Source organism: Pantherophis guttatus, chromosome 16 (genome assembly GCF_059756535.1).
Source record: "Pantherophis guttatus breed Tessera chromosome 16, ASM5975653v1, whole genome shotgun sequence".
Taxonomy (NCBI): domain Eukaryota; kingdom Metazoa; phylum Chordata; class Lepidosauria; order Squamata; family Colubridae; genus Pantherophis; species Pantherophis guttatus.
The window spans coordinates 5,468,756-5,481,827 of record NC_142078.1 but is presented as its reverse complement, the minus strand read 5'-3'; the positions used below and the strand labels follow the sequence as shown (position 1 = coordinate 5,481,827).

General features: G+C 42.9%; 1 protein-coding gene across 5 annotated transcripts in view; it reads left to right on the top strand.

Annotated features, from left to right (window-relative positions):
* The window catches only part of ODF2 (outer dense fiber of sperm tails 2), a 33,222-nt gene extending 25,633 nt beyond the window's left edge, over positions 1-7,589 (top strand). For all 5 annotated transcript variants that reach the window (XM_060684085.2, XM_087879494.1, XM_087879495.1 and 2 more), the window contains 5 exons: positions 642-800; positions 1,779-1,879; positions 3,013-3,175; positions 3,486-3,611; positions 5,670-7,589. In XM_060684085.2, the coding sequence (XP_060540068.2) occupies positions 642-800; positions 1,779-1,879; positions 3,013-3,175; positions 3,486-3,611; positions 5,670-5,843 (723 nt within the window). In that variant the 3' untranslated portion in view covers positions 5,844-7,589. The remainder of the gene's footprint in view (positions 1-641; positions 801-1,778; positions 1,880-3,012; positions 3,176-3,485; positions 3,612-5,669) is intronic.
* Positions 7,590-13,072: the final 5,483 nt, after the last annotated feature.

The following is a 13,072-nucleotide window of genomic DNA, read 5'->3' as shown; positions in this document are numbered from 1 at the left end:
CACCAAGACAAATTCCTTGTGTGTCCAATCACATTTGGCCAATAAAAAATTCTATTCTGTTCTATTCTATATGCAAAAATTATCCCCATAGAAAAAAATGAGACACACAAAAATGATCACCATGTCAATTAATCCTTAGTTGGGTAATCTTTAACATGAATGATGGCCTTACAATGTCTTCCCATGGAGTGAACCAAGTCTTTGAGTTCTGCAGCTGTTATCATGTGAAACCAGGATTGAATGATGGCTTCTATTAACTGGGTTTTATTGCTGGGTCGCTTCTGACTAACAAGTTTTTTAGTCGGCTCCATCGATTTTCAGTTGGGTGAAGGTCTGGGCTCTTCCCAGGCCATTCCAGCAGTGGAATGGGATAAATCTTGAAACTCCCCCCAAAAAGTGGTGTTATTAGCCATCAAACGTCAAAAATACACTTTTCCCAAAAGGTTTCCACAATTTTGGCCACTACTGTATGTTAATGTAGTTAATGTGCTAGATGAGAAACGGCCCTCCAGAAGATAGTGGAGTATAATACCCATTGGGGTTAGAAGTGGGGGTCCCCCAACATCCAGAGGGCTGAGAAGCTTGATGGTCTCCTGAAGGCACCAACTCTTCACTCCCGCCGTTCTCCCTTCTGCCCACAGGCTCGCAAGCAGTTCCAGAGCCAAGTGGCCGAGCTGGAGAAACTTCCTGAGATCTTGAAGATGACCGAGACCAAGTTGGCTGAGTGTCAGGAGCAGCTTAAGAGTTATGAGAAGAAAAATATGGATCTGTCTGCCATGATTTCAGACCTCCGTCAGCGGGTAAGGGATTGGCAGAAGGCGCCCACGCGAACCTCCAGCCGGGGACCAAAATGAGCTTCTAAGCATCAGGAAGGTGCAATCTTTGTCTCTTGTCTCTTTTTGAAATGATTAAAACAGCTGCACGGCAGAATAAACAGACCCATTGCATGCCTGTCTCTCATTTGTGTTGTGCTGTCTCCTTTTAAGCTGTGTAGAATTGGCTCTTCGGGCCCTTTTATCCCTCTCTTGTTTGTCTTCCTGGGCTGAATGCCTCCATCCGTGTGCTTCGCTTTGCTTTGCAGGTAGCTGACAGATCCCCGCGGGGGCCCAGGAGAAGCTTTATCGCGCCAGATCAAACTAGCGTCTGAAAAGGCCACCGAAAGGGTGGAGGGGGGTTTTATGCGCGTGGTGAAGATGCTCGCCTCCCACTCGGAAGGTTTGAGAGTTCAATCCTAGGTAGCGGCAGATCTTTCTCTCTCCTAGGGCGCAAAGAAAAAAAATAAATCTGCTGTGAACTCCCCGTGGTGTCAGGAAGGGCATCCGGCCAGTAAACGCTCAGCTCCATCCAGTCGCCCCAACTTTACCCAGAATTAAAGGGATTACAAGGTCGTAAAAAGGAGTTTTTATATATTCCTGTTTTGTAATCCTTCAGATAGCCATCACTATTCAAAGAAGCTATCTGTGGTTGTTTAAAAGTGGGATAAACATTATCGTGATTAAAAACTGCTGCTTCTTCCTGTTCCCTGCGTGCCAGAAACTTGCCTGCCGTGAAACAGATCCCGGCACTCAACTCCCATTAGCTATATTTCTATAAAAGCTGCTATTATCTTTTCTTACGTCTTTGCACTCAAGATGGTTTTATTTCCTTGACCGCTTTCTGTTTCCAAAAGCAAGTTGGCTTCAATAGAGAGAAAAGAGCAGCATCCGTACCCTCTAAATTCTCTGTGTTGTCTTCTTTTTTTTCCCCCCTCCATTTTCTTTTAAATCCTTTCTTTTTAGATTGAGCTGCAGGGAGACAAGATGGAATTGACAAGAGAAAAGTATCAGTCAGCCCAGGAAGAGAATAAGCAGCTGACTCTCAAGTTGGAGGAGTTGGAGAGGTTAGGAAGGGTTGGGGTGATGCTCGAGGGTGGAGGAAGACATCACAACGTTGGTTTAACTGGCATTTCTTAGAAAATTCTATGTTCTTGACAAGCGTGCTCCTCTAACAGCACTTGGTGTCTTCAGTTGGTTTACCGTATTTTTCAGAGTATAAGACGCCCCTAAAAGAGGGTGAAAATTTGGGTGTCTTATACACCGAATGTAGCCCAAACCACAAGGCACGGAGGCAGCGATAGTCTGTGGCAATCCCTGCAGCCCGGAACAGCTGATTGGGGGTATTCCGGGAGGCCGATCCATCCGCCAATCAGTTGCTTGTGCTGAATCAGGCTGCAATATTGTGCTGAAGCTGACCTTGGCTGTTTGCTGTTTGCTGCAAGGACGAGTTTGCAGCAGCAATCCCATCCGGAAAGCACACCCAAGTAACTGATTCAGCAGGATTCAGTAGCTTCTCTTTATATATATAAAAAAACACATGAAGTAAATAAACAATACCAAAAGCGGGTTTTCCAACATGGTAGTAAACACAAGCAAAACACAAGCAGAGGAGAGGAGTTTCACTTTCAGAGCTCAGCACAGCATGCAGCTTTAGTACAGAACAGTTGAGCTAAGCCACGCCCAGGCTCCTTGCTGTCTCCTTGTTGCTCACACAGCAAATACTGTTTTAGTTTCCAAACAGCCCTTAACTCTCAAACACACACTAGCTAGCCAGATGAATACCGATGGATGCTGGTAGGCAGAGGCAGATTTTTTTTTTTCTTCTTATTTTCCTCCCCAAAAACTAGGGTGCGTTGTCTTATACTCTGAAAAATACAGTAATTATTGGGATCAAAAATCAAATGCCCTAATAATCCATCATTAAACCATCTCTATGGTTTCATTCAGGGCTCTCCAAACTTGGCAACTTTGAAGACTTCTGGACTACAACTCCCAGAATTCCTCAGCCTCCATGCTTGGCTGAGGAATTCTGGGAGTAGAAGTCCACAAGTCTTAAAGTTACCAGGTTTGGAGACCCCCTGGCTTAGTCCCTTAAAAGAAAACGTATTGATCGTCTACTGATAATCATGTTGGAGCTCTTTATTTCGAAAGGCCACAGCTGCCTTTCGTAAATCACATGTGGTTGGTTGCACTTTAGGAAACTTGAAGGCACAAGTGGGCAGAACATAGAATTTCTCCAGATCATCGCGAAAAGAGAAGAGTCCATCCACCAGGCCCAGCTTCGGCTAGAGGAGAAGACCAGGGAGTGTGGCTCCTTGGCACGCCAGCTGGAGATGGCCTTTGATGACGCCAAGAAGCAGGTTGGTCCTTCCTTGGGCGTTGGGTGGAATAGCTGGGTCTTCTCCCAAGTCACTTGAAGAGTCAGTCGTAGAAGACTTTAACAAGGAGAAGATTGTGGTGATAAACTCCATCACATCTTCCTTCCAGAAAAAAACTGGAGCGTTCCTTAGCTTGGATTCTTCCGACGGTAACGTTGGCCTTTTGAGAGATCACAACTAAGCAAGGATCCCTCCTTTGAAGATGAAAAAGGGACCAGGCAGCCCTCTTTCCTCCTGAGATGGGAGGTGGATTGGCCCTTGCTTACCCTAATTGCTCTCTTTCTGCCTTCAGTTGGAGCAAACAAGGGATCGTGCGGCAGCGAAAGAGAGGACAGCCCAGTCAAAGATGCTGGATCTGGAAACCCAGCTGAGCAAGACAAAGACCGAACTGAACCAGCTACGACGCAGTAAAGATGATGTAAGGCGCCTACAACAATAGACCTCCTCCATCTTAGGAAGCCTAGCTTGGCCGTTGTTATGTGGGGAAGACACATATAAGTCAAGAGGTGGCCTCCGGTTGACCATGCACAAGTGCTGATTCTTCATCTTGGAGCAGGGAGGAAGCAGTTTGAGGTCTCCAAGATGCTCTCCCCTTGAGTGGTGCGGTGGCCTAGAGGTGGAGCTCTCGCCTCACAGTCGGGAGGCTGTGAGTTCGATCCTAGGTAGAGGCAGATATTTCTCTCTCTGGGCACAATGAGAATATATCTGCTGAACAAAACTCCTCATTGGCAACAGGAAGGACATCCGGCCAATAAACGCTCGGCTAGCTCCATTAAGTTGCCCAGAACACCACCCCACAAGAGATTACGGGGTCTTTAAAAGAAGATGATGAAGATGGTCTCCACTTGGCTTATCGTTGACCAAAGCCAAAGCGGTTGTGGGAGTTGTAGCTCAGTTCATCATGGAGCAGAGGGCTGTCAAAGTATGGTACACATGCCAGAGGTGGCACACGCAGCCCTCCCTCTGAGCATGTGCGCCATCACCAGCTGCTCTCCTGGTTTCCAGCACGCATATGCACTGGCCAGCTGGTTTTCACGGGTGCCGTATCACCAGAAAATGGCCCCCAAAACGGCTAAAAAATAAGCTGTTTTCAGGACGTTTTTTGGGTTCAGGACATTTTTTTGTTTTTTGGCCCGAAAATGGCCTGTAAATGGCCTGAAAACCACCTGGAAACCATCCAAAAAACAGGCAGTTTTCGGGGCATTTTCAGGGCGTTTTTCAGGTTCAAACTGTTTTTCGGTTTTTTTGGCCTGAAAACAGCCCGATAAACAGCCCCAAAACCGGCCCGAAAATGACCTGAAAACCGCCCAACAAACAGGCAGTTTTTTGTGCCATTTTCAGGCTGTTTTTCAGCTGTTTTCAGGCAGTTTTTTGGGTTCAGGCTGTTTTTTATTTATTTATTTATTTTGGCCCGAAAACGACCTGGAAAATGGCCTTTAAATGGCCTGAAAACTGGCCAAAAACCAGGCAGTTTTCGGGGCGTTTTCAGGCCATTTTTCGGGTTCAGGCTGTTTTTGGGGGGGGGGTTGGCCTGAAAATGACCCAATAAATGACCCAAAAACTGGCCTGAAAATGACCTGAAAAACCGGCCAAAAAACTGGCAGTTTTTCAGGCTGTTTTTCAGCCGTTTTCGGGCAGTTTTTTGGGTTCAGGCTGCTGTTTGTTTTTTGGCCTGAAAACAGCCCAAAAAACAACCTGAAAATGACCTGAAAACAGCCAAAAAACAGGCCATTTTCCAGTCTGTTTTCAGGCCATTTTTCGGGTTCAGGCTGTTTTTCATTTTTTTCGGCTGAAAATGGCCCGATAAACAGCCCAAAAACCGGCCCGAAAATGACCTGAAAACCGCCCAACAAACAGGCAGTTTTTTGTGCCCTTTTCAGGCTGCTTTTCAGCTGTTTTCAGGCAGTTTTTTGGGTTCAGGCTGTTTTTTATTTATTTATTTATTTTGGCCCGAAAACGACCTGGAAAATGGCCTTTAAATGGCCTGAAAACTGGCCAAAAACCAGGCAGTTTTTGGGGCGTTTTCAGGCCATTTTTCGGGTTCAGGCTGTTTTTTGGTTTTTTTTTGGCCTGAAACTGACCCGATAAATGACCCAAAAACTGGCCTGAAAATGGCCCAATAAATGACCCAAAAACCGGCCTGAAAATGACCTGAAAACCGGCCCAAGAACAGGCCATTTTTTTGAGCTGTTTTCAGGCTATTTTTCAGCCGTTTTGGGGCCAAAAATGGCCCTGAAAACGCCCAAAAAACAGACATGCGCGTGCCGGCCAGCTGGTCTTTGCCGGCCAGCTGGTTCTGGTTTGGGCATCCGGTGCCAAAAAAGCTTCGCCATCCCTGTCCTCGTGCGTCCGTCCAAAGGGATGTCTCAATGAACTCTCATCGGAAAAGCAAGAGGAATGGCTTTGGGCTCTCCATTTTTGAATGAAGGAAAGGACCCAGGGGCTCAGGCGACCATTTTCTTTTTTCCTCGCACAGGGAGAGCGCCGGTACCAAAGCCGCCTCCAGGACCTGAAGGATCGCCTCGAGCAGTCGGAGAGCACGAATCGCAGCATGCAAAACTACGTCCAGTTCCTGAAGTCTTCCTACGCCAACGTCTTCGGAGACAGCATTTTGTCCAGTTCTCCCATTCGTCCCCGGTCTCCTCTTTAGCCACCCCTGGTGCTCCCTCCCTCCCTCTCTCCCCCCCCCATCGTTCCTTGCACCAGGCTGGCTGGGAGGGAGGGAGGGAGGGGGCACCTAACCAACTTACAAAGCCATAATCTGATTCTGGAATCTGCCTCTCTCGCAATCCAGCTCCGACCGTTGGAAACGAGAGAGGCGTCTTGCCCAGGGGGACCCAAGCCACCTCCTGCCAAGAACCCCCCCCCCACACACTAGTGCCTTAACCCAGCTCCGGTCGTTTGCGGTACCTTGCGTGGTTTTTAATCAACTTTTTAATCTTTTTCCGAAAAGTTTTGGGAAATCGCTTTTATTCACTCATCCCTCAAAAGTTTCGTAGATCATGTGGTAGGATGCCGAAACCAATTTGGGGAAGCAAATTGTGTGCGATTTTCTTCCTCGGGCCGCCTGTGTGTTGTGTGAGAAAGAACACACTTACTTCCCCACCCGCCCCCAGCTTTTACTTCAACGAGTGATACTGTAATGACACATTTGGAACTGCAGTTTCAAGGGAGATGTATGTTAAATATCCTGATTTAATGGCCCAGTTCTTAATCTTCCCCCTTAGGTTTATTTTGTAAGAGTTACTAGGGTCTGCATTTACAAAGCCACGTATATTTTCTTTCATGTAAAGCAAGAATTGTTTGTTCAAATATCACTCTAATCAGTTTTTCTCCAAAATGGACGGGTGGGCGAAATTGCAAATGTTCAGGATAATATCTTAACTTTTACTCTTATTAACCAGGAGATTTCCATTCTGGACCCGTCTAATTTTTTTCCCCTCGACTGAATTAGAGAAACCATTCGGCTTTGCAGAATGTAAAACACGGTGTTTTCCACCGTGCCAGTTCTGTGCTTTTATCACATTTTTTTTTTCTTTGTTGTTTGGATGGGTGGGGGGTGGGGGGTGCAAGGAATCAACCAACATATTTTTGATTTTTCATATTTATGTGTGAGATCATAACATTGCCTTGAAAAGTTTTAAAAGATTCGAATTGACGTGTGACTTTTTTTTTAAATGTGAAAAGATACTATGATAAAGCTTTTTTTTTTCTCTCTTGAAATATCTTAGTTTTTGATTTTTATTTGTGGGCGGGCTTTTATTATTATTTTTTTAACAAAAAAAGAAACCAACCTCTTTGCACAAAGGACAGTTCTATCCTACGCTGGAGGCCCTTGAATTGTCCTTTAGAAATAACACTTGGTAGTGAATTGCGTTGTTTGTGAATTTGTGAAGCCGCACTTAATCCAATTCACGAAATCTAAATCATTTGCAGGCTCCGTTTATCATCCCATTCCGTGATTCATCCATTGATCCAGGGTTCAAAAGTCATTTTCTTCCAATCCGCTTTCAGACAAAACCTTATTGAGGATGACTCTGGCCTAACTCTTTTAAATTGTTTTAATTTTTAAACTGGTTAATTATGGGTTTTAATACAGGGGTGTTTTTAATTGTGGGCCAAATTAATTTAATCGGATTTTAATACTGTTTTTAAATTTTATGTTTCTTGTGTTTTATCTCTTGGCTGTTCACCGCCCCGAGTCCTTCAGGAGAAGGGTGGTATATAAACAATAAATTAATTAATTAATAGATGATGATGTGCAGAAGGAAAACAGAGATGGGGAAATCCTTCCTCTGCCCTTCCTCCGATTTAGTCTTGCTGCCATCAACATATATAACATTAAAGTTCCATATTTTTTTTCCTAAGTCTTTTTCCATTAAATTCAAAAAGAAAAGCTTCTGGTTTTTATCTGTATCTTCTGTATTAGGATGTGAATCCTACTCCCAATATTTCTTTGCTTGGTCAGCAAAGAAATATTTAGCATTGATTTTATTTATTTTTTATTGATCGATTGATTTAGCCCCTTTCCATTTCCAATATTCATTTGAGAGAAAAAAAAACCCCTTTATACATTTTTGGCAGCTTATCTGGGGGTTAAATACCAGTGATAACATCATCTTATAGAATTTTTCTTTTAAATTACAGTAGCGGTCAAAATTGTGGAAACCTTTTGGGAAAAGTTGTATTTTCTAAAACTAGCTAATAACACCACTTTTTTTTTTAGTAGTACCATAAAATTATATATCAATGGAAAGATAATTTAATCAAGAATGTAATGCAATCACTTTTACGAAGGATTTACTATTAGAATAGCAGTTACAGGATAAAGAAGAAAAGTGAAACATGGAGAAAAAACGAGATATTCAAAAATTATCACCCTAGAAAAAAATGAGATATACAAAAATTATCACCATGTCAATTAATCCTTAGTTGGGTAACCTTTAGCATGAATGACGGCCTTACAATGTCTTCCCATGGAGTGAACCAAGTCTTTGAGTTCTGTAGCTGTTCTAATGTGAAACCAAGATTAAATGATTGCTTCTATTAACTGGGTTTTATTGCTGGGTCGCTTCTGACTAACCAGTTTCTTTAGTCGGCTCCATCGATTTTCAATTGGGTGAAGGTCTGGGCTCTTCCCAGGCCATTCCAGCAGTGGAATAGGATTATCTTGGGGTGGGGGGACGGGAAAGGGGTGTTATTAACCATCCAACCTCAAACATACACTTTTCCCAAAAAGGTTTCCACAATTTTGGCCACTCCTGTATAATGTGTAAATTTTAAGCCTTTCATTTTTGCCCGTTGAGAATTTTCAGGGCCGTAAATCTTGCTTTTAACATAGCATCCTTTTAATTCACGAGGAAGTTGTAGGGAGGAATGTGGGGGAGTCCCCTCTCGTTGCACCCGGCCTTCTCCCCTTGAATTGTAATCTGCAAAGAGCCTCCATTTTCTGAAGCCACATTAAGGAACCTGATGGTTAGGTGGGTCTCCCCTCTGGCCGTTCACGGAAAGAAGGGAGCAAGAGAAGTTTTTCAGGTCCTACAAAGCCAAGATGGGGCCTTCCGCTCTCTGGGATTAGCGCAAGCTGCACATGAGCAGCCCTGAAGCCATGGCTGGGGTGAGAACCCCGAGCAATCAATCAGAGTAGAGCTGGAAGGGACCTTGGAGGTCTTCTAGTCCAGCCCCCTCCCTCTGCTCAAGCAGGAGACCCTATACCATTTCAGCCTCTTCTTCAAAATCTCCAGTGATGAAGCAAACTTCACAATTTCTGGAGATCTTGGTAAGGCCCACGCCTGGAATACTGCATCCAGGTTTGGTCACCACTTTATAAAAATAGAATTGGAATGGAATGGAATGGATTGGAACGGAACGGAACGGAATAGAATAGAATAGAATAGAATAGAATAGAATAGAGAATGGAATAGAATAGAATAAGAAAGAATGGAATAGAATAAGAAAGAATGGAATAGAATAGAAAATGGAATAGAATAATTAGAACAGAGTAGAATAAGATGGAATAGAATAGAATAGGAATAGAATAGAAAATAGAATAATTAGAATAGAATGGAATAGAATAAGAATGGAATGGAATGGAATAGAATAAAATAGAATAGAATAGAATTAGAAAGAAGAATAGAATAGAAAATGGAATGGAATAGAAAATAGACTAATTAGAACAGAATAGAATAAGAAAGAATGGAATAGAATAGAATAGAATATGGAATGGAAAAGAATAGAATAGAAAATATAATAATTAGAATAGAATGGAATAGAATAAGAATGGAATAGAATAGAATAGAAAATAGAATAAGAAAGAATGGAATAGAATAGAAAATGGAATGGAATAGAAAATAGACTAATTAGAACAGAATAGAATAAGAAAGAATGGAATAGAATAGAATAGAAAATGGAATGGAAAAGAATAGAATAGGAATAGAATAGAAAATAGAATAATTAGAATAGAATAGAATAAGAATGAAATAGAATAAGAAAGAACGGAATGGAATAGAATAGAATAGAAAATGGAATGGAAAAGAATAGAATAGGAATTGGAAGGGACCTTGGAGGTCTTCTAGTCCAACCCCCTGCTTAGGCAGGAAACCCTCCACCACTTCAGACAAATGGTTATCCAACCTCTTCTTAAAAACCTCCAGTGATGGAGCATTCACAACTTCTGGTGGCCAGTTGTTCCACTGGTTAAATGTTCTCACTGTCAGGAAATTCCTCCTTAGTTCTAAGTTGCTTCTCTCCTTGATCAGTTTCCACCCATTGCTTCTTGTCCTGCCCTCAGGTGCTTTGGAGAATAGCTTGACTCCCTCTTCTTTGGGGCAGCCCCTGAGATATCGGAAGACTGCTATCCTGTCTCCCCTGGTCCTTCTTTCCATTAAACAACAAAAAAAAATGTTGAGACTTTGGAAAAAGTGCAAAGAAGAGCAAACGTCAACGGTGGATGAGGGGGCCCACTACTACCCACTGCCTGACTAGGTGGCGCAAGTGGCTAAGACACTGAGCTTGTCGATCAGAAAGATTGGCAGTTCGGCGGTTCGAATCCCTAGTACAGGTCTGCGTGAGAAGGGGGTTGGGCTAGATGACCTCCAAGGTCCCCTCCCGACTCTGTTACCGTCATGCTAGAGAGCGCCCATAGAAGTATTCTGCATTTCTAGTACCATAGTTTCAAGTTCAAAATCCAGAACTCTTCCATCTACCCACAAACGCGAACCACGCAAGTAAAAACCGACATTCAAAGCTCTAATACCGGAGCTCTAATACCCTTCTTAATACTTTTAAGACTGCTGTAAACCAGGACAGCATGCAAAACAGGACCAGCCGTGAGATTAAACCGTCTGGGAACACGGCTGAGGCATAGCCCGCATAGTTCACGGCCTCAGGATTTCCCCTTTCGAAGGACTGGCATCCGAGGCACGTTATCTTTCTGCAAACAGGCGTCGGAGAATGCAAGAAAGAAAACGGTAGAGATTCTCCGGGCACCCTCCGTCTCAAAGCGGCCAAGCGTTGGCACAAGCGGAGTTAGATAAATTTACAGTTGTTGTTTTTTTTTTAGAAGACAGCCTAAATTTTCCAAGTTCCTTCTATTAAAGTTCCCGAGTTCCATTTAGAATAGAATAGAATAGAATAGAATAGAATAGAATAGAATAGAATAGAATAGAATAGAATAGAATAGAATAGAATGCAGAATGGAATGAAATAGAATAGGAATAAAATAGAATATAGAATAGAATAGAATAGAATAGAATAGAATAGAATAGAATAGAATAGAATAGAATGCAGAATGGAATGAAATAGAATCGGATAAAATAGAATATAGAATAAAATGGAATAGAAAATGGAATGGGATGGAATAGAATAGAATAGGAATAAAATAGAATGTAGAATGGAATAGAATAGAATTTTAATAGAATAGAATAGAATAGAATGCAGAATGGAATGAAATAGAATAGGAATAAAATAGAATATAGAATGGAATGGAATGCAGAATGCAGAATGCAGAATGGAATGAAATAGAATGAATAGAATGAAATAGAATAGGAATAAAATAGAATGTAGAATGGAAAAGGAAAAAGGAAAGGAAAAGAAAAGAGAAAGGAAGAGAAAGGAGAAAAAAGGGAAGGAAAAGAAAGAAAGGGAAGGGAAGGAAAAGAAAGGAGAAAGGGAAGGAAAAGAAAGAGGAAGGGAAAGGAGAAAAGAGAAAGGGAAGGAAAGGAGAAAGGGAGGTGAACGAAAGAAAAAGGAAAGGAAAAGAAAAGAGGAAGGGAAAGGAGAAAAAAGAAAGGGAAGGAAAAGAAAGGAGAAAGGGAAGGGAAGGAAAAGAAAGGAGAAAGGGGGAGGAAAAGAAAAAAGAAAGGAAGGGAAAGGAGGAAGGGAAGGAAAGGAAAGGAGGAAGGGAAGGGAAGGGAAAGGCTAGTAAGATGTGTAAACTTTTACTACAGCCCCAGATGCAATCAGAAATAGTCTGAATTCCTGATAGTTCAGCAGAGAACAGCCTTGGGCTGAGTTAACTAAACACTCACTTCCTTGCGAACAGATAAACAAATGGTCCCAAGAGCCCTTTTCCTACAAACTGCTTTAATAAATGTTTAATAAAGTGTTTGCTTGCCCTTGCTCTTAAAGTGGCCCAAAAAGCAACCTTATCTATTTCGTCAAGCTGGCCCCAAAAAAAACCCCACCACCACATTTAAGGAGCCTCCCACCAGAGAATAAAATAGTTCAATAAAGGTTAGTGGTTTCGCCCTTTCCATAAATAAAGCAAGAATTCTCTTAAAAAAAAAACACCTCACACTCTTTTAAAGGGACATGATAAGCAGTAGGAAAAATATGGAAAGAAAAAACGTTGACATGGGGATTTGGATTGGGAGGAAGAGGAGGAGGAAGAGGAAGGAGGAGAAGAAGAGGAGGAGGAGGAGAGGAAGAAGGAAGAGGAGGAGGAGAAGAGGAGGAAGGAAGGAAGAGGAGGAGAGGAGGAGGAAGGAGGAGGAGGAGAAGAGGAAGAAGGAAGGAAGGAGGAGAGGAGGAGGAAGACGAGGAGGAGGAGGAGGAGAAGAGGAAGGAAGGAAGAGAAGGAGGAGAAGAAAAGAGGAAGAAGGAAGGAAGGAGGAGGAGGAGAGGAGGAGGAAGAGGAGGAGGAGGAGAAAAGGAAGGAAGAGAAGGAGAAGAAAAGAGGAAGAAGGAAGGGAGGAGGAGGAGGAGGAAGAGAAGGAGGAGGAGAAGGAGCAGAAGCAGCAGCAGCAGAAGAAGAAGCAGAAGGAGGAGGAGGAGGAGAAGAGGAAGGAAGGAAGAGAAGGAGGAGGAGGAGAAGAAAAGAGGAAGAAGAAGAGGAAGAAGGAAGGGAGGAGGAGGAGGAAGAGAAGGAGGAGGAGAAGGAGCAGAAGCAGCGGCAGCAGAAGAAGAAGCAGAAGGAGGAGGAGGAGGAAGAAGAAAAGAAAAAGAAAAAGAAAGAAAGAAAGATATGCTAAGTGCTTAAACTCAATTCCATTTGAAAAGATTGTAAAGATAATATTTTAAAATTTAAAAACTTGGCAGGAAAAATAAAAGCTCTTTGCTGGGGCTGAAAGAGGCTGAGTCAGGTTGGTCCAAAATAATCAGATTATTTGAAGAGGCACCTGATGGATTTCTTGCAGACTTGGTGATCGTCCAAGGACCAGGTGCAGAAAAAATTTTCAAATCCCAAACTTTGTAGCGCAGTAAACTCCAGAACCCTGATCTGTTTTTCACCTAGAGGCCTTAAGATTAACAAACCATCTTTCACACTCCATCCAGCTTGTTTTAAAACTGTGGTTCTGGACCAGACTTCCTCACCATGCTGCTTTCCAGATGTGCCAGCATTAACAGCTGCTGGGAACTGTTGTTGTTAGTTGCAAAGTC